A 26,929-nucleotide genomic window follows, 5' to 3' on the forward strand; every position below is an offset into this window, starting at 1 on the left:
TTCATTCCATAGCCTGTGCCAGCCTGGTTTCCATGCTTCTGACCTTGACACGGCTACCTCGGCCTTCCCAAAGTGCCTCTGCAGAAGGGTGGGGACAGCTGCCGCCTCCCACTGTCTGTCTCCTTTGGCCCCAAGGCTGTCCACTCCTCACACCCACTCCTGAGGCCTATGGTCTAAAGGTCAGCACAGGCCACCACTCTTTCCAGCTTGTCCTTGGTTCTTCCCCTCACCCAAACTTCAAATTCCAGAACATGCTGGGGGGGGCTCTTCTTTTTCCATCTCTGATGCTGAACCCCAGGTCTAAGCCCCTTATCTCTCACCTGCATCTGTTCAAGCCCCTTGTGCATATCCACACAGGTCATATCTGTGTCACCCGCCTAAAGCTCATCAGCCTGTGGTCATCCTGCTTCAGGCCTGCCACCAGCTTTCCTCTGTGCTGAGAACAAGGCTGAGCCCCACAGGCACCCTGTGCCTCTGCAATCCCTTGCGTGTGATCATAGCTGGAACCAGGGACCTGGGCTCTAGGGAGTTACCTGTCAGCCTCTGCCTTTGGCCCTCATCCCTCTTCATGACCTCCTCACCACTACCCTCCCAATTAGTGAAGGGCTTACACTCCAGTGTTTGTGCCTGAAATGTATCCCAAGAGTCTGGTTCACCCAGGAGGAGAGGGCTGGATGCAGTGACAGCCATGTAAACGCACTTGCAGGCCACTGACTAGTCGCTCGTGGACTCCGGGTACGTGGGGGTGAAGAGGGAGTCCCAGAGGGCTCCTAACCCCTCAGCGTTCAGGAGGGGTGAGCTCAAGTTAGGCGTTCTCGGGCTACGTGCACAAGCCCAACTGGTAGGAGCCCGGTGACACAGAGCTCTAGGAGACAGTGGGCCGCATGGCCCCACATGGGACCGGAGCCGCAGCAGGGAAAGCTCTGTTGCCTTATGCCCGGACTCACTAAGGCCCGCCCAGCAAGGACCATGGGTAGTCACAGCCACATTCCCCTGTGGCCCACACCCAGGACTACCTGCCTCTCCACCTCAAGGAACAGGAGGACCCCACATGGGAGAAGCCATGGACAATGAGAACTGTGGGAATCCAGGGCCCCCAGTGCCCACAACAGGAGGTGCTACTGGGAAGGACACATCTGACATTGGAAGCTTTATTTTTGAACCTCACACGGACACAGAGGACAGAGGGCTGGACGCAGAGGCTGAAGGAGGCTTGTGCACGTGAGCTTGACAGTCCTGCTCCAAGGGGCAAACCTTCGGGCTGTTGTCCATTGGTCCGTCCCTCCAGCTGCACCCAGTGACCACATGCACCTGGCCCAAGGCATGGCCAGGCCACTCTGGGCTGCAGATCCACCCAAGAGCCTTTGACAAATGAGGGTTTACATTTCTGTAGGTCATTTTGGAACTTAGTTTTCTAGGTATTAAAACCACTTGGATTTTTTAAGTACCTGGTGAAGTCATCAGGTAAATTAAAGGACTTTTGAAAAAAGATTCCCATTTCTGATTTCGCGTAATATCTGACAGATGCCATCAAGAATAAGCGTTAAGGTATAAAAATACTATATATATATATGTATATATAAAACAGCAACAAAACTAAACCACACTTTTAGAGTAGATGTGCTGTGCCAGAGAACACCACATAGTTTAAATGCATTTATGATCCTGGCATCACTTCCCAAACTTCAAGGAAAAAAATATTTTAAATAATTTAAATAAAAGTCACAGGATGATATTTACTGTTTAGGAATTTAGAAGGGTGGAACATTCCAACACTTTACCAGCACATCTGGTTGTGGTCTCGTGTGTGAATGTCCTTCCCTGAAGCCAGCTCACGGTCTGTTCTTTTGGTTTCAAGAGGAGCTTGGGTTTTTCAGAAGACCAACAAAAAAAGTGGTAAGGGTTTTTGTTGGTATCAATTACCAACAAAATAAAACAAGGCCTCCTAAGACCACTAGTAAAAATGTTTCAATGCCATCACAAAAGACAATACAAAAACCAAAGTGCTCAAATCGAAGGAGCAGTAAACTTGCCCAGAACATATAAAAGCTTTAAATAGAAGTTTAGTATATACAAAAATCGGTCAGAAGAATTTGAGAAGATTCTTCAGTTTACGTGGAGATCTTGCGGAGAAGTGCTCGGGAGCCCTGCCCTCAGCACCCCCAGGACCCCCATTTCCCTCATCCTCTTGGAGCCTCAGACACAGCACTGAGGCTCATGGAGGCACCAAGGCAAGAAGGGAGGTGTCAGTTTAGGTGAAGTTTTCAAAGAGGAGTACTCCTCAACGAAGGCGTCTTTGTGTCCTTTCAAAGTTGCCACTAAGGACCAAAGCTGCAGGTGACCGTGCTTCACATGCCAGCTCAAGTGCGGCGTCTTCAGGTTTCTGACCGTGGCAATGAGTGTGCCATGCGTGCAGGACTGTGCCCTGGGAGCCTGAAGGCTGTATAGCTGCACATGAACTCAAACACGGGGCTGCTCTGGGACAACCTACATCTGGGGGAGGGGGGCGGGGGGGGGCACACCAGCTCAGGAAGCAGCAGCCTGCTGGAGCACCTGTACACGCAGAGGCCTACGCGGCTGTACAGAGATCTGCCTCCGATACTTGGAGACATGCGTATACACTAGCTCGCACTCCAGTGCCCTCACCCACAGCAAGGCAGCGCCATTTCCCCACGTTCCAAGGCTTAACCCGAGAGATGGTGCCAAAAGGGAAACTAGGTGAGCAGCTGTGCCAAAACCACCCAGGGGGGCCATGGGCTCTGGGGCTCAGGAGGGCTGGAAGGAGGAAAGGGACCTCCCACTGGACTGGAAGCCGTTCTCAGCCTTCCCAGCCAGCTCACATTTGCCACGGGGCTGACCTTGTCTTTCAGACATTGGCCCGGCAGAGAAACCTCTGGGCACGCTGCCCTTCTCTCTCCCTGCCTCCCTGGGCCCTCTCTTCCTGCCCCCACCCCCAGCAATGGGGACTCAGGGGTCTCCAGCTACACTGGAGGCCCCACCAGACCCCTGGAGCAGCTGGCCAGGCCTAGCAGCTGGAGTCAGGCTCAAACACTGAAAAACAGAACTTATTTGGGAATGATTTTTGACCTCCATGCTCTGAACATTGGCCAAAATTCTGCACAGTGCCCTCTCCCTGCAGAGGCACAGGTGGATGGTTGAGACACAGGACTTAGAAGACTGCCCAGATCCCTTCTGTATCAGTTCAAGGGACAGAACCAGTGGGGCACAGGAGACCCATATTCATTTACAAAGTTTAAATAGGTCTTAGAACTTTAACCTTTCCTGAAAAAAATGTTAAAACAATCTCTCAAATCTCAAGTTTGGAAGTTTATCCTGCTCATTCTGGCCTCTTTCATATGCAAAAGTAATTCTTTTTCTTCAAGTACATCAGAGTAGAAAAGGAAATCCGATTTTACTCGGTCCAGTGTGTTAAACTCTAACTCTGTGGACCACCCACCCTCAGCAACTGATGCAGAAGCCCCACCGCCAGGGCCCTGCCGGACTGCAGCCTAAATAGCGTGCCCCTGCAGACCCCTGGAATAGTCTTTGCTAATGCTTGCTTTCTAGATAGGGAAGCTGTTGGCTTAAATAAACAAGATGTTCCATTAGGCATATTTCTCTATTTATAGCTTATCTAAAATGTAATCAGTGGTGTCTTCTGTTTTTGAGCAAAGCTTAAAAAAGAAAAAGGTCCCTTGGCATATAGATTCATTGGCTGCTTCTGGAAGATTCTTAAATGAGCACTATGCCTTAACAGTTCATCTGCAAGAGGAACAGTCCATTTGTAGTTTCACGAATTAGGGGAAAAAAGTGGGCTATAGTACCCTCATTCCAAAAGAGAGGAATGAACTTACTCTCTAAAAAGACCCTAACCCTGTAGTCAGCAGAAATTCAGTTTGGTTTTCTATCAAACGTGAAAGAGCACAACCAAACTCTATTGTAAAGGCATAGGTTAAAAGAAGGTATTAACTAGACGGGTAAGTCATCAGTTGGTTAATTCTTTCTCTGGAACTTGAGAAGAAAAGGTCATTGAAACATTTCGGAAACAGCCATGTACATGAACAGGACAGAGGCTGAGGGGACACCTTACCACCAGAACAGCTGGGAGAGGCCAGCCTACAAGGTTCAAAGTTCAAGAAAAACTGTCATCCAGGATGCTCCTAGGTTTCCGTTACATTTACAGTTTCTTTCACAAAATAGGATTCAGAAGAGAACAAAGTTTTCACTTTACTCCCAACCATTGTCTTTGATCATGTGGGCAAGCTCAATAATAAATTTTCCTTCCTTATATTTCTGACTGCTCTCAAAGGCATGTTCCTTGAAAAAGAAAAAAAAAGTAGAAAGAAGGTCTCAGGGCAGAATCGATTTCACTTTGGCTTCACTGCACGCTTGGTAAAGAAAATAAGTGGATGGTATTAAATCTCCCCAGGTGATCTGTGTGCAGTACTGACCAGGGCTGGGGCGGGGGGGCAGGGTCTGTCTCGGTGACAAGCACACCTAGGACAGGACAGGCCACTCCTACTCGTTGTGAAGTTGCCGATAAACTCACAGGGAAAGGCTAATAAATTTGCTACCGAGCCTCTACCATGTGCGAGGCAGTCTGGGAGGCCGAGGAGCCAGAGCCTCCTTGCAGGGACTTCGGGTAAGGGGCAAGTGAAGGCAACTATGCCAAGTGCCCTGGAGGTCATTCAAGATGTCGGAAGAAGAGAAGGCCCTTGGGTGGGCAGTGAGAGTGGAGCGGAACGGGCTGGGGGTGTGTGCAGGCCTCACCAAGCCCATCTCCATGTGTGATTGGGGAATGCAGAGAATAGGAACAATCGGGAATTACAGAAAGAGGGAGAGCAGCTGGCCCTGACTAAGATGACCAGAATCGCTGCAGAAGAGCACGTCATGAGCCAGGTGCCAGCCATACCCAGACACGCCTCTCAGATGCCAGAGCCCAGGGTGGACGTGCACTCAATGGCCAGGGGGCACCAGGTGTGCGGGCCAGAGGGACAAATCTGGGAGTTGAAAGGAGGGGTGGGGAAAACGGGAGCAGGGAGTGTGAGGGAGCAGAAGCTGCCCACAGGCCAAATCTCTGATGGGCAGGGGGAGGCCAGGCCTCAGTGGGCGCGGCGGAAACTTCTGAGCACCACAGACGGTTCTGCTTGACATCACTACTGCTAAGTAATGTCAGCAGCCACCGCAGGCCTGGCCAGTCGGCGAGCATCCTCCAGACAGGTGGGACCCTCCCCTCATTCCAGGGGCCCCTCAGGGGCCTAGGTCTGCAGGGTGGGACTGTGAGGCATGGCTGTCACCCCTGCCCTGGGAGCGCAGGTGTGGGCAGGTGTGCCTATGTGATTACGTCTATCTTTAGTTGGCTCAGAATTTCTATTTTAAAACATGGATTGACACTTCCAGGGGGAGGGCTTACTCCTTCGCGAATTTTGTGTCTGTTAGTAATGTGTTTTATCTGGTAATCTGTGCAGTGTCCAAGAGGTTGGAATAGACAGTTACTTACATATTTCCACCCGAGCGTGGTTTTGCAGTTTTCACAGTAGATGTCTGCGACCGCGTGCAGGCCAGTAAGAAGGACCCTCTCCTCAGCGGGGCCACAGCCCACGTTCACCCTACAGGGGAGGAGGCAGGAAATCGCTGGAGACCAGAGCATTTCCCCTGGCTCCCGCCTCAGGTGGTTATTTCTCCAGCTAGCTGGTTACCAAAGGCACCAGTGTTTCTTCTTAATGCCCCACCTTCCCGCCCCCTGCCCACCACCACCTTGTATGAGAAGGAACAACTGTTCATTTCCCCAGGAGAATTCCAAGATGGGCCAGGTTCCTAGGGAGGTGACAGTTCTGTGGTGCATAGCGCAGTAAAATTCAAACCCACCACAAATGGGGCACAGACCACACCACATGTGGGAGCTAGTTCCTCAGGTAAGAGCACACTCTTCCCTGAAACTCTGACTGGAGGGTACAATTATTTAAGATCACTTAAAAACACTTGACCTGGGGTGCTTGAGTGGCTCAGTTGGTTAAGCGTCCAACTTTCGGTTTTGGCTCAGGTCATGATCCCAAGGTTGTGGGATCAAGCCCCATGACAGGCTCCGTGCTGAGTGTAGGGCCTGCTTAAGATTCTCTCTTCTCTCCCTCTCCCTGGCTCGTACGCACCCTCTCGCTCTCAAAATAAAAAAAAAATAAAAAGGGGAGCCTGGGTGGCTCAGTTGGTTAAGCATCCGACTTCGGCTCAGGTCATGATCTCCCAGTTCGTGAGTTCAAGCCCTGCGTTAGGCTCTGTGCTGACAGCTCAGAGCCTGGAGCCTGCCTCAGATTCTGTGTTTCCCTCTCTTTCCACCCCTCCCTCACTTGCACTCTCTTTCAAAATTAACATTAAAAAAATTTTTTTAATGAAAATAAAAATAATTTAAAAAAAACCCTCTGGTCATTCTAGCCTTTGAGTAATTGTTTGCACGGATGTACAAAAGCAATAAATGTAACGTGACCATGAACACAGCAGGTCCACAGGCCAACGGCAGTGGTACTCACACAGAATTGAAGAGGTAGGCTCGTCCCTGACTTCCCTGAAAAGACTGCAAAGAAGAAAAAGCTGTCACATATCTGTTGTGGTAAGATGAAAAGGGATGGTGAGTTTTGCATTTTGGAATAAAGGTGGAGACACTTTTTCAGGTCATGGCCTCAACGTGAGCGGAGGGCCAAGCTGAGGAACGGCTACCACAGGCCTCCGGGGCTCTGGACCCCACACAGGACCCGGGAGTCACAGTGCTCCCAGACCCTGGACAGACATTTCACCGGAGCAAGACCTGTGTGGTAAGCCACTGTGACTTGGGGGCTTTTTGTTACTGTGGTATAACCTAGCTTGAGGCTACCAGTGTTTTGACTGAGTTACATAGCTTTTAGGGGTGCCTGGGTGGCTGAGTCCGTTGGGCAACTGACTGTTGGTTTTGACACAGGTCATGATCTCACAGTTTGTGAGTTTGAGCTCTGCATGGGGGACGGGGAGAGGGGGTGGTGCTGTGCGTTGATAGCACGAAGCCTATTCGGGGTTCTCTCTCTCCCTTTCTCTGTCCCTCCCCTACTTGCTCACATGTGTGCTCTCTCCCAAAATAAATAAACTTAAAAAAAGAAAGAAAGAAATATACACCTTTCAGATTAAGAAGAGTTTTCAAGTGGTTTTCTAGAATAAGGAATATTACATCATGGCCAATTTAACAAATAATCATCTCATAGGCTTTCCTGCACATCCTTATCAGCCTTCAATTCGGTAGACCAATTTTCCTAATTCTCTCACCTACTCTGCAAATCCTTACTTGTTTAAACAGGGTTTGGATCAGTGATATGGTCAGAGCTGAGGTTCGGGTTTAGATAGAAGTCAGACTAGAGTGCGGGCCTACAAACTTCCGTAAACGAGGCCAGCTGATAAATATTTTAGGCTTTGGGGGCCACACAGCCTCTGTTGCAACTACTCTGGCATGATACATAAATAGACGAACGTGGCTGTGATCCAATAATACTTCACAGAAAACAGGTGGTGTGCCAGATGTGGGCCACAGATAAAATCAGAGCCTTCTAACAACTAGACCTGCCTGTACCAGGAATAGCTCCCCTGGACCAAGGCATTGCTTACTAGTGACAAAGATGGCCCCAGAGGCTCGTGAACACCTGTCAAGACAATAATTCTGTCCTCATATGAACTGCATTCTGCTCTACATGGTAACTTACGGACTAACAATGTATGGAAGGAAAAGCAGCAGTTTCCTGTATCACCAGCTGAAATGCAAGGTCTGATGCCTCTTGGCAGACTGTGTGCTTGGTGCATTTAGGTTCTCAGCATGACTTTCATCCTGAGATACTCAGTTAAGGTCACGGCTGTTTCCACCTAGCAGGTCTCTACTTTCAATGTAATTTAAAAAACAGTCTTTCGGGCTCGTTGAAAGAAGCATCCCAAATTCCTTTTGGCCCACCCCATGATGGAGCCTCTAGCATGCTTCAGAACCAACACCGTGATGATGCCAACAAACACCTATGCCTTCTGAGATGGCATGGCTCAGGGAGGTCACCAAGCCACACAGCCCCATCTGACGGTCACAGAGTGGCTCTGCCTTCCACAAACTCAGACACTGTGACACACACGGAGCCTGCCTTGGAAGGCACCCAAGAAACCAGGAACTGAGGCCCTCGCATTTCTGACTTGAATCTTCTGAATGGACAAAGGAGCCACAGCAGCAAGAGCACAGGAACTCTCTGCCTCGTTTCACGGTGTTTATTTTAGATGATAAACAGAAATGAGACAACCATTCATTATCACCTAGCTAAAACACAAGTAGGCAAGCGATCTTCCTACTGACTAAAGTGCGAAGCTTAAGCAGGGATTCCTGAAAGGCCCAACTTCCTGACTTTGTTTTTGAAGGAGCATGAGGTTCACGTAGCCCAAGAAGGCAAACCTGTGAGGATGGGGGGAAGTGGTGGTGACCCACAAGGATGGGCAGGAGAGAACGGTCACAACTTCCCACCTACTACATTTGAATCATTTTACGTGTTCACAAGTGGTTGATTATAGACCTCAGATGCTGCTAAAAAAGGGTCCAACTTAATAATAAGGAATTGGGCTGTTCTTTTCTCATCTACCAGGTTGCTCCCGGTCCTACACAGAGTGCCCAGGGCAGCTGCTGTGGCCCTGTACAGAGTGTCCGTCCTGACGATTTTTCTAAAAGATCCTCTCTTTGGGGCGCCCGGGTGGCTCAGTTGGTTAAACGTCCAACTCTTGATTTCAGCTTAGGTCATGATCTCACAGTTTTGCGTGATCTGTGCTTATAGCACGATAGCACTTACAGCATGATCTGCACTTACATCACAGAACCTGCTTGGCAGTCTCGCTCTCAAAATAAATAAAACATAAAAAAAAAAAAATCCTCTTTCCCCCATTCCTCTATGATAGGCTGTTTTCTCCTTAAGCATTCTGAGTTTTTAAAATTTCTTAATTCCCTTATTATTAAACTCTTCCCACAGATTTGCTAGACTTCCTTTGTTCCTTTGACATGTTTTGGTTTTACATTAACTTTACTGCTCTGACAAACTAACCTACTCCTCTTGCTTTTTGTGATTTTCTATCCCTCCAAAACCCACCCACTGCACAAACACCACGACCAACACACTAAGCACACCAACATCACAGTGCAGTCACACTCCACCATGCACGAAACTTTCATCAATACTGCCCAGGAGTCTCTACACTTCCAGGACACAACAGACCCACAAAGTCACACGATGGTTAAATGTTTGTCTATGAATTAGGTCTGATCATCCTCAGGGGGATCTCATCATTTTCTGGGCACAAACCACTTGCCTTAGAGATCAGCTCATCATGATTGGCCAGGTGGGCTCTGCAGTGGACACAGCTGTACGTTCGGTGACAGTTTGGCAGATAAGCTTGGAAAGTTTTGGATTTTGTCATCTTCACCATCTCGGCAGGGCACTCCTCGCTCAGCTCAGGGCTGGCACCGGAAGAACCACGGCTCTGCTGGGCTCTCTGACAAAAGAGACACTGAAATATGCATGCAAGAGCCGTTGTTGTTCAGAGGGCGTGTGGCACTGTCCACACAGCTGGGACGAGAGAAAAATGTCACAACCTGTCAATGAATCAAGACAAAGTAGTGGGTTATGGAGGGAACAAAATACGTCAAGGAGGCACGTTCAGGAGGTATGTGTTTTGAGGAATAGGGTGGGGGGGGCCAGAACTGGAAGATCTAATTCTTTAATATTATACATAAAGAATACTAATACCTCGGGGCACCTAGGTGGCTCGGTCAGTTAAGCTTCTGACTTCGGCTTAGGTCATGATCTCATGGTTTATGGGTTCAAGTTCCATGTCAGGCTCTATGCTAACAGCTCAGAGCCTGGAGCCTGCTTTAGATTCTATATCTCCCTCTCTCTGCCCTTCCTCTGCTCATGCTCTGTCTCAAAATGAATAAAAATTAAAAAAAAAAATTACATGAGTCCAGAAATAAACCCTTGTGTAGGGTCAAATGATTTTAAACAAGGGTGCTATGATTCATTAGGGAAAGGGCAGTTTTTTGGTTCTGGGAAAACTAGATACTCACATGCAAAAGAATGAAGTTAGACCCTTATTTAACACTGCATACAAAAACTGACTCAAAAAATGGATGCCTGGGTGGCATAGTCGGTTAAGTGTCTTTGGTTTGGGTCATGATCTTATGGTTCTTGAGTTTAAGCCCTGCATTGGGCTCCCTGCTGTCAGCATGGGGCCCACTTCAAATCCTCTGTCACCACCCCCCCACACACACATCTCCCCTACTTGCTGCCTCTCAAAACAACAGTGAAAAAAATTAACTCAGGATGGATCAAAGACCTAAATGTATGAATGGAAACTATAAAACTCCTAGAAGAAAATATAGGGGAAAACGCTTACAATATTGATGTGGCTTGATTTCTTGAAAAGGACAGTAAAAGCTAAGAAAAATATTTAGATTTATAGAAGGTAAAGTGGGAGAAAAATGGGGCAGAGCACCTGTAGAACACCAAGAAAAGGAAATAAAAGTCTTAGAAGTATCCAGAAGGAGAGGGAAAACTACCTTTCAACAGAACAACTTCCCAAGTAAAATAACAGGATCCAGAGGGTGGTCAGGAAAGGTAACTTTAAGGTCCTGAAAGATAATATCTGGCTATTCCAGAGTTCTATATCCAGTGAAAATATCTTTCAAGAATTCCAGAATGACATTTTCAGAAAACTGTAAAGGTTGACTTCAGCAAAATACCACTAAAGGAAGTACAAGGATGTGTGTGCTTCAGACAGAAGAAAAACAATACTACCTAAATGTCAGAGTCTAAAAAAAGGAATGGTGAATAAAGAAGATGGTAAATAGGTGAGTAAAAGAACAGCAGTGTTGTTTTGTACAGCTTTAAAAAGATAGGACGGTAGGTGCGCCTGGGTGGCTCAGTTGGCTGAGCATCCGACTCTTGATTTCAGCTTAAGTCATAATCTCAGTTGTAGGATCAAGCCCCAAATCAAGCTAAATGGTAGTTTAAGGTTTCAGACTGGATAGAAGACAAAATTCATCTAAGATGCAATTTACAAGAGACATATATTTTTTTAAGTTATTTATTTATTTTGAAAGAGAGTGCAAGTGGGGGAGGGGCAGAGAAAGAGAGAGACACAGAGAGAGACTCAGAATCCGAAGCAGGCTCCAGGCTCAGAGCTGTCAGCACAGAGCCTGACGTGGGGCTCGAACTCACAAGCTGTGAGATCATGACCCGAGCTGAAGTCAGACGCTTAACTGACTGAGCCACCCAGGCGCCCCTACAAGAGACATATCTTAAACATAAGGACACAGAATGGTTGAAAGATGAAGCTAGAACCTGGGTGATGGCAACACAGACATATAGTTTATAATTATTTGCTAACAATATATTTGTTTTATGTATTAAAAAAATTTTTTTAATGTTTAGAGAGAGACAGAGAGAGAGGGAGACAGAGAGACAGAGCATGAGTGGGTGAGGGGCAGAGAAAGGAAGACACAGAATCCAAAGCAGGCTCAAGGCTCCGAACTGCCAGCACAAAGCCTGACACGGGGCTCGAACCCATGAACTGTGAGATAATGACCTGAGCGAAGTCAGGTCCTTAAGCCACCCATGTGCCCCTGTTTTGTGTATTTATTATATGCATGTGATTCACAATAAAGTAGCTAAAACAGCAAAAGGACAGGGCACCTGGCTGACTCAGTCTGTAGAGCATGCAACTCTTGATCTTAGGGTTGTGGGATCCAGCCCTGTGTTGGGTGTAGAGATTACTTTAAAAAAAAAAATAAAGCAGTAAAACCTGAAATCATTGTTGCACTATATGCCAACTAACTTGGATGTAAATTAAAAAAATAAAAATAAAAATAAAGTGTAAATCTGACTACTTAATAACATAGCCTCAAAATATATAAATCAAACATTGATAGAACCGTAAGGAGAAACAGATAAATCTTTAATCACAGTAGGATTACTGATTATAGTATATAAAGCATAAACATGGTATACTTATTACATATGTATAGTATACTTAATATACAGCATATGTAGTATAAATATACTATTTTATTCTTTTCAGTGACTGGCAAACACAAATGAATACAGACACAGACTATGTGCATGATGTGATGGACCAACTAGACATAAAAGACATGGAGAAAATTGTATCTAAGAACTTCAGAATCCACATTCATTTAAAGCACACAAACATTCAGAAAAGCCAAACACACAAGTCTCAACCAACTTCCAAGGATTGAAAACACAATATATTCTCTGACCACAAAACACTAAATTTAGATATCAATAAGAAAATACCACAAGAGAAAATTTTCATATGCTTAGAAATTCAGAAATGTACTACTTTCTACACAAATAAATGGAAAGATATTCTGTGCTCATGGACTGGAAGAATATTGTTAAAATGCTCATACTACCCAAAGCAATCCATAGATTCAATGCAATCCCAAACAAAATACCAATGGCATTTTTCAGAGAACTACAACAAAGAATCCTAAAATTTGTATAAAACCACAAAAGATCCCGAACAGCCAAAGCAATCTTGAAAAAGAAGAACAAAGTTGGAGGATCACAGTCCTTAATTTCAAACTATACTACAAATGAACAGTAATCAAAACAGTATGGTACTGGCACAAAAACAGACACACAGGGGTGCCTGGGTGGCTCAGTCGGTTCAGCTTCCCACTTCAGTTCAGGTGTGATATCGCAGTTCATGAGTTCAAGCCCCACGTTGGGCTCTGTGCTGACAGCTCAGAGCCTGGAGCCTGCTTCAGATTCTGTATCTCCCTCTCTCCCTGCCCCTCCCCTGCTCACATTCTCTCTCTCAAAAATGAACATTAAAAAGATTAAATTTAAAAATATAGATTAAAAAATACAAAAAATAAATAAATAAAAACAGACACACAGATCAATGGAATGAATCAAGAGCCCAGAAAAAAAACCTCACACAGTCAATTAATTTATGACAAGGGAGGCAAGAATATACAATAAATGGTCTTTGGGAAAACTGTAGGCAGCTACATGCAAAAAAATGAAACTGGATCACTGTCTTACATCATACACAAAAATAAATTCAAAATGGATTAAAGACTTGAATGTAAGACCAGAAAACAACAAACTCTTCGAAGAAACCAGGGCAGTAAGCTTTTTAACATCATTCTTAGCAAAATGTATTTTGGACCAGTCTCCTTAGGCAAGGGCAATAAAAGCTAAAATAAACAAATAGGATTACATCAAACTGGAAAGCTTTTCCACAGCAAAGGAAACCATCAACAAAAGGCCACCCAGGCAATGGGAGAAGATATCTACAAATCATACATCCGATAAAGGGTTAATAACCAAAATATATAAAGGACTTACACAACTTAAAAATAAACAACCTGATTAAAAATGGGCAGGAGAGGGGGGCGCCTTGGTGGCTCAGTCAGTTAAACATCCGACTTCGGCTCAGGTCATGATCTCATTGTAAGTTTGAGCCCTGCATTAGGCTCTGTGCTGACAGCTCAGAGCCTGGCCTGCTTCAGGTTCTGTGTCTCTCTCTCTGTCCCTCCCCTGCTCATGCTCTGTCACTCTGTCTCTCTCTCAAAAAAGAAATAAACATTTAAAAAATTTAAAAAAAAATGGGCAAAGAGGGCACTTGGCTGGCTCAGTCGGTGGAGCATGCAACTCTTCATCTCAGGGTCATGAGTTTGAGTCCCATGCTGATTATGGAGCCTACTTAAAAAAATGGGCAGAGGACATTAATAGACATTCTTCAAAAGAAGACATACAAATGGCCACCAGACACGTGAAAAGCTACTCAACATCACTCACTCATCATCAGGGAAATACAAATCAAAACTATAAGGAGCTATCACCTCACACCTGTCAGACTGGCTATTATCAACAAGACAAAAAATTAACAAGTGTTGGTGAGGATGTGGAGAAAAGGGAAGCAATGGAAGCAGCCTAATTGTCCATCGATAGATGAATGGATAAAGAAGATGTGGTGTATATACACAATGGAATACTACACAGCCATAAAAAGAATGAAATCTTACCATCTCACCATGAAATCTTACATGGATCAACATCAACAGTACTACACTAGGTGAAATAAGTCAGACAGAGAAAGACCAATACCATACAATCTCACTTATATCTAAACAAAAAAAAAACAAAACAAAACAAAAGAAAAAACAAAAACAGACTCACAGATCCAGAAAACAAATGGTTGGTTACCAGAGGGGGCAGGCATTGGGGGAATGGGCAAAACAGGTCAAGGGGATTAAGAGGTAGGAACTTCCACTTAGAAAATAAAGATGTCATGGGGATGTAATGTACAGATAGAGAATATAGTCAGTAATTCTGTAATAACTTTGTATGGGGACAGAGGATAGCTAGATTTATGGTGGGGATCATTTCATAATATATAAAATTATCCAGTCCATATGATTTACACCTGAAGCCACTAAGATATTTATTGTATGTCAATTATACTGATTTTTTTTAAAAGTATAATCCAAAGAGAAAAAAAGGAACATATTTCTTTATACCCATGGGTCTAAGGACAATGAAAATTAGAAGATATTTTGAATTAAACAATAAGTACTTCCTAGTATTTACAAGGAAACATAAAATTTTCTAGAAGGTAGATTAGAAAATAAGACAGGTGGAATTAATGAGCTAAACACCCATCTTTCAGATGTTAGAAAAGTGACAGAGAAACCTAAAGAAAATATATGGAAATAGTAAAAAATTCAATGCAACAGACAAGAAAAACATGGATATACAAGGATCAATGAAGCCAAAAGTTTGTTCTCAGAAAGACTAATAAAACTGATAAAGCTTTGTTCCAATGATTGGAGGGAAGGTGGGGAGTGGGGGAGAGATCAGATCAAAGCAATAACCTGGCAGAAATAGAAATGGAATATCACTTTCTTTGAGTGAGATTTATGGATGTTGTGATCAATTTAATATATTTGAAAATGCAAACCACACACATAAATTCCTGGAAGAAATACAACTGAAAAATAGGACTCAGGAAGAAAAGAGCAAACCTGAATTCAGATCTGATTAACATTAGTGAAATCAAAGTGAACACAGCTAGCTTAACTTGATACTAAACCTTGACCAGGGCAGTGAAAGAATAAAATTCACTATAATTTTCTTCTCATAAGCCAAAATGCAAACATCCTAAATCATACTACCAAACAGAATCAAATACTATTTTAAAAGGATAATAAAATACAATTAGGTTGACTTTATCACAAGAATACAAAATCATTTAACGTTAGAAAATTTAGTTAATAAAATGTACTGCCTATGGTTCCCTCAATCTGTTTTTCTCAATAGATGCAGAGAAAGCATTTGACAAAATTTAACATCCATTCACAATTTTAACATTCCATGAAGACTAAGGGACATCAGGGAACTTCCTTATCTGTTAATTTTATAGGTATCTGTTATAGATAGATTTTATAGATATCTGTTAAGATACCTATAAAGATGAAACAACCCACAGTGAACATCATGTTCAATGGTCAGACTTAGAAAACATTCTTTTTGAGATCAGGAATAAACCTCCATATCACCACTTTCATTCAGCACTTCCAGAAATCCCAGCCAGCTGGGGAAGGCAAGGCAAGAAGGCATAAAGATTAGAATGGAAAATATACACTTCTACAACAGTGTAACAACACAAAGTAAGAATAAATTCAAAGATCTGAAACACCTTTACAGAGAATAGTATACAACTTTGAGGGACAATGAGGAATATCTTAATAAATGGAGAGATACACCAAGATCAGGACTGGAAGATATTATAAACATATGAATTCTCCTCAAAGTAATTTTTATTATTTTCAAAGTTGTATTTATTTTGAGAGCACACACACACATGCAAGCGGGGAAGGGGCAGAGGGAGGGGGTGGAGAGAATCCCAAGCAGGCACAGTGCTGTCAGCACAGAGCCCAAAGTGGGGCTTGATCCCACGAACCAGGAGATCATGACCTGGGCCAAAGCCAAGAGTTGGATGCTCAATCTACTAAGCCACCCAGGCCATAGGCACCCCTATTTTTTTTTTAATTAAGTAGGCTTCACACCCAGCAGAGAGCCCAGTGCGGGGCTTAAACTCACGACCCTGAGATCAAGACCTGAGTGAAGATCAAGAGTCAGATGCCTAACCGACTGAGCCATCCAGATGCCCCAAAGTAATTTTTAAATTAAATCCAATTCAAATAAAAAACGAGGAAGATGTGTTGAGGGGTGTGTGTGTGTGTGTGTGTGTGTTTGTGTGTGTGTGTGTGTGTGTGCGCACACACACATATGCAAGCCAGGGAGCCAGCAAGAGAGATGTAATTTTAAAACTTCTCCTAGAAGTGTCTGTAGGGGAGGGAAAAGTTTTCTCAACCCTCTTGGGGTCCCTGGCTGGGTCTAAAAATTAAACTGGCAAAAACAGATTAGCAGGAGAAAAGCACACAAATTTTATTGAATGCTTACATGTACCTGGGAGCCTTCACAGAAGAATGAAGACCCAAAGAAGTAGCGGAGCAGGGAGCTCTTCTACGTTTTAGACAAAGAAACCCCTTATTTGTGAAGAACTGACAAGGCAGAGGGGTTCGGGCTAGGGGCAGACCATGGTGAAGAAATAATTAGGAAGGTGGGGTAGGTTTAACAAGGTTTGTTTACACAGAATTCTTTGCCCCAAATTCCTGGTCTCTGGTGGTAAGAATTTCCATTCTCCTGGTACAGAAGGGCACCTTTCACATGGGAGTTTAATGACCTGTTTCAGGGAATAAAGGCAAAGGGGGAGGTCAGAGTGACCTTCCTCCTCCTGCCATTTTCTCAAATTCCTCCAGCTTAAGATATTCAATATGGTGACATATTTTAGGGTAGTACACCCTGAGCCCCATCATGTCAAAGGTCAAATAGTGAAGACAAGGAGCTCCTGGGTGGCTCAGTAGGTTGAGGGTCTGACTTCAGCTCAGGTCATGATCTTTCAGTTCATGAGTTTGAGCCCCGTGTTGAGCTCTGTGCTGACAGCCCACTTCAGATCCTCTGTCCCCCTTTCTCTCTGCCTCTCCCCTGTTCGTGCTCTTGCTGCTCTCTCTCAAAAATAAATATTAAAAAAAAAAAGCTTAAAAACTAGTGAGGACACTTGGACCCTCTTAAAGAGCATAAAGGAAGTTTCTGGGCTGATGGCTCGGAGCCTGGAGCCTGTTTCCGATTCTGTGTCTCCCTCTCTCTCTCTGCCCCTCCCCCGTTCATGCTCTGTCTCTCTCTGTCCCAAAAATAAATAAACGTTGAAAAAAAAATTAAAAAAAAAAAAAGAGCATAAAGGAAGCATGTACTCTACCGGAGTCTGCCAGAGAGCAAGTCCTGCCATTTTCTTCCTTCCTTTCTTCTTTTTTTAATGTTTATTTTTGAGTGCGAGACACAGAGTGTGAGTGGGAGAGGGGCAGAGAGAGAGACACACACAGTCTGAAGTGGGCTCCAGGCTCTGAGCCACCCAGTTGCCCCAAGTCCTGCCATTTTCCATGGTCATCAAGGCACAGGCACAGGACAGGAAAACAGGTCAATGTGACCCAAAAGAGAGCCCAGAAACAGACCTATTCATAGATGAACACCAGATATAGCGAAGTGGTATTACACCTCACTGAGAAAGAGGTTTCCAAAAATGGTGCTGGACATTACAGATACCCATCTACAGGAAAAGAAAAAGCTGGATCCTATTTTATACCATAAACAAAAATTAATGGTTCATCCCATTTCCCAACAGAGAAACTCAACTACAAGAATATTGTGAGGGCACCTGGGTGCTCAGTTGGTTAAGCATCTGACTCTTGATTTAGGCTCAGGTCACGATCTCACAGTTTGTGAGATTGAGCCCCTTGTCCGGTTCTGTACTGACAGCGTGTAGCCTGCTTGTGATTCTCTTTCTCCCTCTCTGTCTGCCCCTCCCCTGCTTGCGCCTGCCCGCACTCGCTCGCTCTTGCTCTCAAAATAAATAAAAAATAAACATTAAATAAAAAAAGAATATTGTGGGGGAAATTTCCACACAAGAAACACACATCCACACCTTACACATCTATCCTCCAAAATGAAGCTCCATTTCTTTCTCCAAAATATGGTCTTCTCAACCAAGTGTAAAGGTAGTTCTGAAGAAGTCTGATTATATGAGATATTCCAGATCAGTGATTCCTCAAACTTTCACTTTTTCACGATATCACATTAGTCCCAATACATTTTATCAGGTTTTTTTCGGTTGCCCCAAACTACTGGACACTCTATGAATTTGAACCCTGGCATCCCTCCCATCTTTGAGGGAGGTCACAGAGGTGAGTGTCAATTCAGATACCACCTGCACCGGCCCAGCTCCATCTCCTGTGTCCCCACCCAATGTCCCACACTGGCCACATAGACGAAGTCGATCTACACACACACACACACATGCCCCACCCATCAGTAATGACCAATAAGGAAGGAATGAACCTGTTCTGACTTATTTTTTTTAAATAGGCTCCACACCTGAACTCACAACCCTGAGATCAAGAGTCGCATGCTCTACCAACTAAGCCAGCCAGGTGCTTCCTGACTTTATTTCTTACCGAACTCATGTTGAGTCTGTTTTAATATCTTCACCTGAGTTTTCTCTTTTTATTGAAAGGAGGCTTAAGTTTTGTCCCTTCTTTCCTTTCTTCAGACTCCCTCTGATTCTAAAAGATTCCAAAAGCACACAGTGAAGAGGCCGAGAAACAGGAATCTCAGATTATTCACAAGCTAGCTGGTCAGGTATTTGGAGTCTTGTCCCTTTAGTGGCCGAAACACTGTTCCCCATGACTGGAGAACTACAGAAACTGCCCTCCAGCCTTGAAACAAGTGATTTCAGGGCGACTGGCTGGCTCAGTGGGCAGAGCATGTGACTCTTTGATCTCGGGGTCATGAGTTTGAGCCCCACGTCAGGGGGTAGAGTTTACTTGAAAACAAAAAAGTGATTTCACTTTTATTCATAAGAACGGAGGAAACCTCTCACTTTTAGCTCGCATGCAATTCCCTCTGTATGGGACAACACCTTTCAAAGTGGCAAATTGCCAAGGGTTTTCTGTTTATTTTCTGCTCGATGGCATGGATGTGTGCCATTCCACTGCGAGCCTCCACTGGACGGCCCCCGCCCCAGGTGTCCTCTACCTGAGGAGCTGCCAGCGTCCAGAAGGGCTGCCTCTGTGGAACGGCCCTGTCACCTTTACTGAGCCTTGTCCATGCTCAGCACTCATGGCCAACCTTTGAAAGGCAGGAGTGTGGGGGTGCCTGGGTGGTTCAGTTGGTTGAGTGTCTGACTTCTGCTCAGGTCATGATCTCACAATTCATGGGTTCGAGCCCCACATCAGGCTCTGTGCTGACAGCTTGGAGCTTGCAGCCTGCTTCAGATTCTGTGTCTCCCTCTCTCTCTGCCCCTCCCCCGCTCATGCTCTGTCTCAAAAATAAATAAAACATTTTTAAAAATTTATTAAAAAAAAAAAAGCAGGAGTGTGTCTCATACACACACATTTTACCATTTTGTCCTGACCTCCACCCCTGTCACCATCCCTCAAAGGGTGTCCTGGCAGAGAAACAGCCAGGCCTGGATTCATGGTCACTGAGGGGTGTGTCACACTGTTTTCAGTTGGCTTTTAAACTGGATATCCAGGGGTGCCTGGGTGGCTCAGTTGGTTAAGCATCCAACTTAGGCTCAGGTCATGATCTCATGGTTCATGAGTTTGAGACCTGCATTGGGCTCTCTGCTCTCAGCACAGAGCCCACTTCAGATCTTCTGCACCCACCCTCCTTTCCCCTTGTGTGTTCACTCTCTCTCAAAAATAAACGTTAAAGTAAATAAATAAAAATAAGTAAATAAGCTGGATATCCACTGTGGCACTGGGGAAATCATGGGCAAGTTTTCAGGCAACCAGTGTACAAATGGGCTTTTACAACCAGATCTACTGGCAAGTTAAGAACCACCGTGAAGTAACTAAAAGGCAAATGCATTCAGTGAATCACGTTTACTACAGGACATTGTGTTTCCCTTGGGTTTGGAGGGCAGCAACCATCCCCCCAAAAGGTATTTGTGCAGGGTAATTTCTTAGAGCAAAAACAATATTCTGGATTTCAGAAATTTCTCTCCTAAAATAATCATGTATAATTATTTTAAGAGAATGTGAATCAGGCCCATGTCCATATGGTGCCATTATCACACTTCTAAAGACAAAAACACTGAGAAATAAAGCCCCAACCAAGCAGCTCTGACATTTACAGGATGGACTGGAGGCTGCCCGAGGGCCGCAGGCTCCTTTCCCCACACCTGGGGATACCCATCCTTTCTACTACCCGTGCCACCATGTTACCTCCCAGTATTACCGCTCCTGGCACATAAGCTCCAGTCCCAACCCACCACTTCCCCTGTGAGGAGGAAGGGAGGCACCAGGCAGAGACAGCATTCAGCTAGAGTTCATGGTGAAAGTGGAACCCCAGGTGGGTGGCAGGGACATCAACATCCATCACAGAAAAGGAAACACAGGGGCTCTGAAGAGACTCCCAGCCCAAACCAGCACTATTTTAAGCTGTTGATTTCATGAGAATCAGAGAACTGGCAGCAACCCTAAAAGATGGGGGGGGGGGGTTCTTATTAGTCCCACTGAGCAGATATGGAAACTGAGGCCCAGAGAGGTTAACCAATCTGCCAAGGTTACACAGCCATAGTGTATTCCAAGCCATAGTCCAAGCCCTGGACCCCTGTGCCTGAAGACACATGAACAGGTGTGAATTTCACTCATCGCTGCAAATTAAAGGCAGTCTGGTATGTCTTACAACCCAGCAGGTGGGCAAAAATTTTTTAAAAAGATACCACCAGGGCACCTGGCTGGCTCAGTCAGAAGAGCATGCGACTCGATCTCAGGGTCGTGAGTTCAAGCCCCATGTGGGATGTTGAGATTACTTAAATAAATAAAACTTAAAAAGTTGATACCACCACTGCTGAGGGCTTGTTGTAGCCACCTGGTAACACCTATCAGTACTCCTGGGCACACACCCCTAGACCTCAGGCCCATCTGGGGCATTTTACCTCCAGACTGACATGCACATGTGCAAATAACTGGATAAAGGTTGTTACAATATTTTCAACAATAACAAAACATTAGAAACCATCTCAAGTCTAACCAAAGGAGAAAGGTAAATGCGCTGATAAACATTTCCAAGGCTGGACCTCAGCTGGGGGTAGGAAGGATGGGGGAAAGCAACTTCCCTTACACTATGCTTTTTGGGAACTTTTGAGTTTTGACACCAAATGTATGTACTCACTGTTCAAACACACACAGCACGTGCATGGAAAGGCCTGGAAGGATTCACATCAATGGGCAATAGCATGAGTCTAGTTTGCCTTTGGCAGAACGAGCTTCCCTTCATACAGTCTTCCTTCTTACTTGAATTACAGGATGAAATGTTTTCCTCCACATTTCAGGAACTGCAGGCCTGGTGATCAGTGGACCCACTGGGAGAGATGAGAAGACTCCTTCAGTCCTACCGCCTATCTGGCTGCCCCCAAATAAAGCCCCCTTGGCCCTCTAGCCTCCCTCAGGCTCTGCGTCTCTGGGGGATCTGGGAAGGGGTGTCTGGGCTCTTTCAACACCCAGTGGCTAGGCGCCTCTGCTCTCCAAGCTCCAGTCCTCACTTCTCCTCCCTCCTGCCTCAAGTCCTGCCTCCATCATCTGTCTCCCACCAGACTACTGATTAATGTGCTCGCACTGAGCCTTTCTTTTCCAACAACTTGGAATACCTTCTTTATTTCACCCGCTGGTAACAAAGTTCCCCAGAGCCAGGGCATTGGGACACATCCTAGCAGAGGCTACTGGTTTCCTTGCTATCAACAAGGGGGAAAGGCCAAGGCACTATCCACACACCACTGCCCTTCTCATTTGAAAGGGTGGGCTCTAGACCCAAATGCCAATGGAAGTGGGAGGACAGAGAGTATGAATCTTAACCTGTAATTATTTAATTGCATACTAAAACGAACATAATGAGGGGTGGGGTGCCTGAGTGGCTCAGTCAGTTACGCGTTCGACTTCGGCTCAGGTCATGATCTCGCAGTTCGTGAGTTTGAGCCCCAGCATGGGACTCTGCGCTACCAGCACAGAGCCTGCTTGGATCCTCTGTCTCCCTCTCTCTCTCTGCCCCTCCCTCCCCCAAATAAATAAACTTTAAAAAAAGTGTTAAAAAGAACATAATCGAACATTTGATGCCCTGTGTTGGGGCAAGAGACAGAAAAACTAGAGATGCAAAGAGCAATTAGAAGTGGGCCAGGGCTCAGGGGTGAGAGTGTGGCACCATGAGGGAGCCAGCAGGTGAGGTCTGGAAAGAAACAGGCTGCCGGGCGGTGGTATGGGGCAGGGGGGAACCAAAGGTACAAGAGGGCTCAATTCAGACCACGCCACATATTTGGTGGCCATGGAACCTCAAGCCAAGCTGTTACCTTATCTGTGGGTAAACTGCGATTCACAAGGAGGTCCAGAGAATTACACAAGATGTCATGTCATTGCTACAGTATGACAGAGGGTTGGCAAGGGTGTCTCCACACCTCATAAGCCCCAAGGGAATCTGGTCCTGATTGTGAGGCTCTGCAGGTGACAGATTAAGGGGCCCTTTCTTGGGTGTGGACCACAGTGGGCTGGCTCCAGGATTTCCATTTTACTATCACCAGCAGGCAGCCTTCCCAGGTGCCCCAGGGTGTCTATCACAGGAGGAATGGTGACTGCTTTTCTGAATCCAACTGGCATTGTCCTCCCCAGAACCCTCAGCCCTTGGGTCTTGGCTGTTCAGAACTTTCTCCAACCTCCCCTGAGAACCTCCTGACAAAATTTCCACCCCCTAGAGGTTTTGCTGATTAGCAGATCTAACATACAACCAAATGAATCTCAAATGAAGAGCATCAGAGAATGGTTTGAAAGCACTTCTATTGCTGTTGTTTTTTTTTTTCCAGTGTTCATATTTTCTACAACTGTAGGTAAGTTGTTAGTAAAGTTACTTCCGGTATCTTAGATCTAACAGAACATGTGGAAAAGGCAAAATCAAAGACCCAGCAGGTAGAGAACAGATGTCATTACACAGTCAGACAAGCCCTTACAAATTGAAAGGGATAGCAATAAATAGCCACAATGGGCTTAGTTAACAATAGGGGTTTCCTTGCTTATCTGTGTTTTAAAAATTTTTTTTTCAACGTTTATTTATTTTTGGGACAGAGAGAGACAGAGCATGAACGGGGGAGGGGCAGAGAGAGAGGGAGACACAGAATCGGAAACAGGCTCCAGGCTCTGAGCCATCATCAGCACAGAGCCCGACGCGGGGCTCGAACTCCCGGACCGCGAGATCGTGACCTGGCTGAAGTCGGACGCTTAACCGACTGCGCCACCCAGGCGCCCCTGCTTATCTGTGTTTTAATCAGGGCTCCAAGGGTAACAGAATTTGTGTTATTAGGGGCGCCTGGGTGGCGCAGTCGGTTAAGCGTCCGACTTCAGCCAGGTCACAATCTCGCGGTCCGGGAGTTCGAGCCCCGCGTCGGGCTCTGTGCTGATGATGGCTCAGAGCCTGGAGCCTGTTTCCGATTCTGTGTCTCCCTCTCTCTCTGCTCCTCCCCCGTTCATGCTCTGTCTCTCTCTGTCCCAAAAATAAATAAACGTTGAAAAAAAAAAAAAAGAATTTGTGTTATTAAAGTTTAGCATAGTAGCTTCTTGAAATGCCAATTTTATATCTTCCTGGCATTAAATCCACCCAGGCAGAGTCTATTGGCAATCTGACCTTGGCATTTAAAGCATTTCCAGCAGCTGAGTATTGGTTTTGCCAGCTTTGCACATTGGAACAGCTCTGAAGTGGTTATAGGGCCACTTCATATAGGGCTGACGTGGTTATACATGCTACCGAATAACTAAGAATACTGTTTTCATTTATCAGTCTCCGAGAGTTTGGAAAAATGCAGTAAAACTCTATTGGCAGTCCCATTCCCTCTCCCAGCTCATCCCTGCCCCTCAGCATAGCAGTCCTTGTGAAACTTAGAGACAAGACAATGGGCAGGAATCAAAGAATAGGCATTACAGGAACACTGCTCCCAATATAAAGGGCTTTACACATTTCAGTGCTTCAAAACCGGAAAGATCTAATGTCTGGACTTCAGTTACAAGGGTGTATCCATGTCAGTTGTTCATTTTGGCAAATGCACCACAGCATTGTAGGATAGTAACAATGGGGAACACTGGGTGTGGGGCATATTGGGGCTGTCTGTACTATCTTTGCAACTTTTATGGAAATCTAAAGTTATTCCATAACAAAAAGTTTGTTTAAAAAGCAAAGGCTATTGGGGCACCTGGCTGGCTCAGTCAGTGGAGCATGCAACTCTTGATCTTGGGATTGTGAGTTTGAGCCCCATGTTGGGTACAGAGATTCCTTAAAGATGAAATCTTTGAGGCCACTATTCAGATTGGTAATTAAGATCAGTTTTGTTTTTGTTTTTGTTTTTTTATGTGCCCAATACAGGCCAGACCCTGTGCTGTAGGTCCATGGTAGGATATGATTTTGCCCCCGTGCTACTGTGGAGAGGTTCCTACGAGAAGGAAACACTCTAACCCTGGGAGGTGTAAGAGTCTAGGAGAGCCCTCAGTATTAGCATTCCTCAATTATGCCACTACTGCCACCCAAGAGCTCAGGGCCAGAAGTAGGGGAGAACAAGTGCAGGATTACTAAACTCAAAACCAGCATCAAACACAGCTCCTGGCATGGAGCAGGGACTCAGCAAACCTTTGTCACACCTACTAGATGGGAGCAGAGGTTGGAGGGTGCATGGGTGTGGGAGAGGGGCAGCTGGCTCAGATGAAACACCTGAAAGTGTTCCCTAGAGGAGGTAAGCCTCCTCTTGAGGCTTGGGTAGGAGTTTAGGAGTGAGGTGGGTGGAAAGAAGAATATTCTTGGCAAAAGAAACAACAGGTTAAAGTGTGTACGTTCTGACTACAAAGAAGAAAAAATGCAAGTGAACAGAAAAAGCTTGGGGGTGGGAAAACTGGGGTCTTCCAAAGTCATTATCTACCCAAAATGAAATTACAGCTCCCCCACCCCCACCCCTCCATCCTGGAACGCAGCGCATTATCTGGACATCAAAGATGTCAGAGGCAGGCCTGGGGGAGGGGGACCCTACTTAGCAGGTTTTCCAAGCTAAGGCTTTTGCAAGCTCTGCTTTAGTAAAATCCGAGTGCCACAAGCGGGGAACTGATACGGAGGACAATTCATTTTAGTCACGATCTTTATGTGGGCAACTTGAAAACACCCCCTCCCCTTTAATAAACATTCCTAGGAGCCTCTTTTGTCCTCATTTCCCTCACCAGTCACAACATTTTTTTTTTTTTTTAAGAGGGACAATCCTATTACACACCAGGCATCTAGTTCATTCTGTTAATTTTTTTGTGGCCGAAGTGGGAAGGAGACGGGGGGGGGGGGAGGGAGACAGGGGGACAAAATCAAAGATTAGGCTTTGTGGTCTGTTCCAACACGGAGCCAAATAGCAAATTAAAACATCCACAGGTGCAGCCCGCTCGCGCCCCGCCCGCCAGCCCGGACGCCCAACAGGTGCCTCCAGGCCCCGCCCGAAGCCGCAGGTCGCCACAAAGTAGCCGCCCGCTCAACAGCGTCCAGGCCCGCCCGTACTCACGGCCGCTCGGCGGTCCGCGCCCCGGCCCGCAGCGCCCATCCGGCCCGGGCCCCGGTCAGCGCGGGCTCGGCTCTCAGGCGGCCCCGGCGCTGCCCGGGACGCGCTGCGGCCGTTGGCGCCTCGGCAGGGCGCGAGGCATCCTCCCGCCGCCGCCCCGCGGGCCGCCTGCCCTTTGTTTTGGAGCCACGGCCCGGCCGCGCCGCCGTTAACGGCCTCGGAACGCGGCGCTGGCCAATCAGCGCGCTGCAGCGCCCGCGCCCCGCCCCGCGCCCCGCCCCGCGCCGCGCGTTCCCGCCCCGCGCGCTCGGCGCCCAGGAGCTCGATCAGCTCGCGCCCGGCCGGGCTGGACTGGGGCGCACGTGCCGCGGGGCGCGACGCACTCCCATTGGCCGGCCTACCGAGAACGGCCTCGGAGCCAGCCTATGAGGATTGCAAAGTTTAGGGGGCGGGGCCGCGCCGGGCGAGGCGAGGCGGGGCGCGGGGCGGACTCAAAGAAGACCTCAGCGCGCAAGCGCGGTCTGGCCTGGACCCGGGCGCTCGGGAACCCGCGGGTCACTCGGTTTCCCCGTTCGCCTGGAACGGCCGAGGGGACGCTGGGCCCAGGGCTTCCAGGACCGAAGCAGGGCGCACGGGTTGGTCACGAGCGGGACCCGGGCTTCCCTGGCTGGACCACTCAGAGACTTGGTCCCCAGAATATAGGGTCCTCCTCCACTCCGACCACCCGCCCTGAACTCTCCAAGCCACTCTACTTGACAACCTCTATCTGTATCTCGCTCTCTTCTGCTCCAGAACCCCCAAATCGGACCCGACAGGAAGCCCCATCCTCCGGGAAGCCGTCCTGGCCCCCCAGGCTGCCCGTCCCATCTCGACGTCCACACTCCGTCCCCCAGCGACTCTCATGTCATTATTTTGTTGGTCCCACAGCCTTCCTCTATAAATTGTTTTTTGAATAACATAATTAAAAAAAAAAAAAACAGTGCTGAGGTAACAATGTATATAACATTTTTATACATGTTAGCGTTAGATCTTGTTTCTTTTTTTTGCAATGCAGTATATCTTTTAAAGATCTCTCTAGGTCTTTGGGTGTGCATCTGATTACTTAGAATGTCTCTGTTTATCGTCCATTTGTCAGAACTTAGCCATTCTCCTAGCGATGTCTCCAAATCCCCTCCTTTTACAAATG

General features: G+C 46.3%; 2 protein-coding genes across 6 annotated transcripts in view; one reads left to right on the forward strand and one right to left on the reverse strand.

Annotated features, from left to right (window-relative positions):
- The window catches only part of PPIL2 (peptidylprolyl isomerase like 2), a 31,891-nt gene extending 30,400 nt beyond the window's left edge, over positions 1–1,491 (forward strand). The window contains exon 21 of one of the 2 annotated variants that reach the window (XM_006938737.5): positions 13–1,491. The gene's annotated coding sequence lies outside the window, so the exon portion shown is untranslated. The remainder of the gene's footprint in view (positions 1–12) is intronic. The other variant, XM_003994971.6, reaches the window with a different exon arrangement.
- On the reverse strand, positions 1,138–25,929 carry YPEL1 (yippee like 1). 4 transcript variants are annotated; one of them, XM_023241711.2, is made up of 6 exons: positions 25,747–25,929; positions 21,482–21,549; positions 9,343–9,625; positions 6,525–6,568; positions 5,501–5,609; positions 1,138–1,362 (listed from the first exon to the last, which is right to left on the reverse strand). In XM_023241711.2, exons 3-6 carry the CDS (start codon positions 9,457–9,459, stop codon positions 1,165–1,167), a joined length of 468 nt encoding a protein of 155 aa, XP_023097479.1. In that variant the 5' UTR covers positions 9,460–9,625; positions 21,482–21,549; positions 25,747–25,929; the 3' UTR covers positions 1,138–1,164. The 4 variants fall into 4 exon arrangements, with proteins under 4 accessions (XP_023097479.1, XP_023097478.1, XP_023097481.2 ...); XM_023241710.2 differs by having other exon boundaries at positions 21,360–21,549; XM_023241713.2 differs by having other exon boundaries at positions 1,138–4,317; positions 21,360–21,549; positions 25,747–25,916.
- Positions 25,930–26,929: the final 1,000 nt, after the last annotated feature.

This window comes from Felis catus, chromosome D3, assembly GCF_018350175.1.
Source record: "Felis catus isolate Fca126 chromosome D3, F.catus_Fca126_mat1.0, whole genome shotgun sequence".
NCBI classification, from domain to species: Eukaryota; Metazoa; Chordata; class Mammalia; order Carnivora; family Felidae; genus Felis; species Felis catus.

Excerpts from the sequence above, each read along its gene's own strand:
- YPEL1 (XM_023241712.2), bottom strand. The coding sequence starts at position 9,459 with ATGGTGAAGATGACAAAATCCAAAACTTTCCAAGCTTATCTGCCAAAC. Across the intron at positions 6,569-9,342 it reads ATGATGAGCTGATCTCTAAG|TCTTTTCAGGGAAGTCAGGG; the intron begins GCAAGTGGTTTG and ends TCTTCTTTGCAG. Across the intron at positions 1,363-5,500 it reads CCACGCTCGGGTGGAAATAT|GCTCTTGGGTGGATCTGCAG; the intron begins GTAAGTAACTGT and ends CATTTGTCAAAG.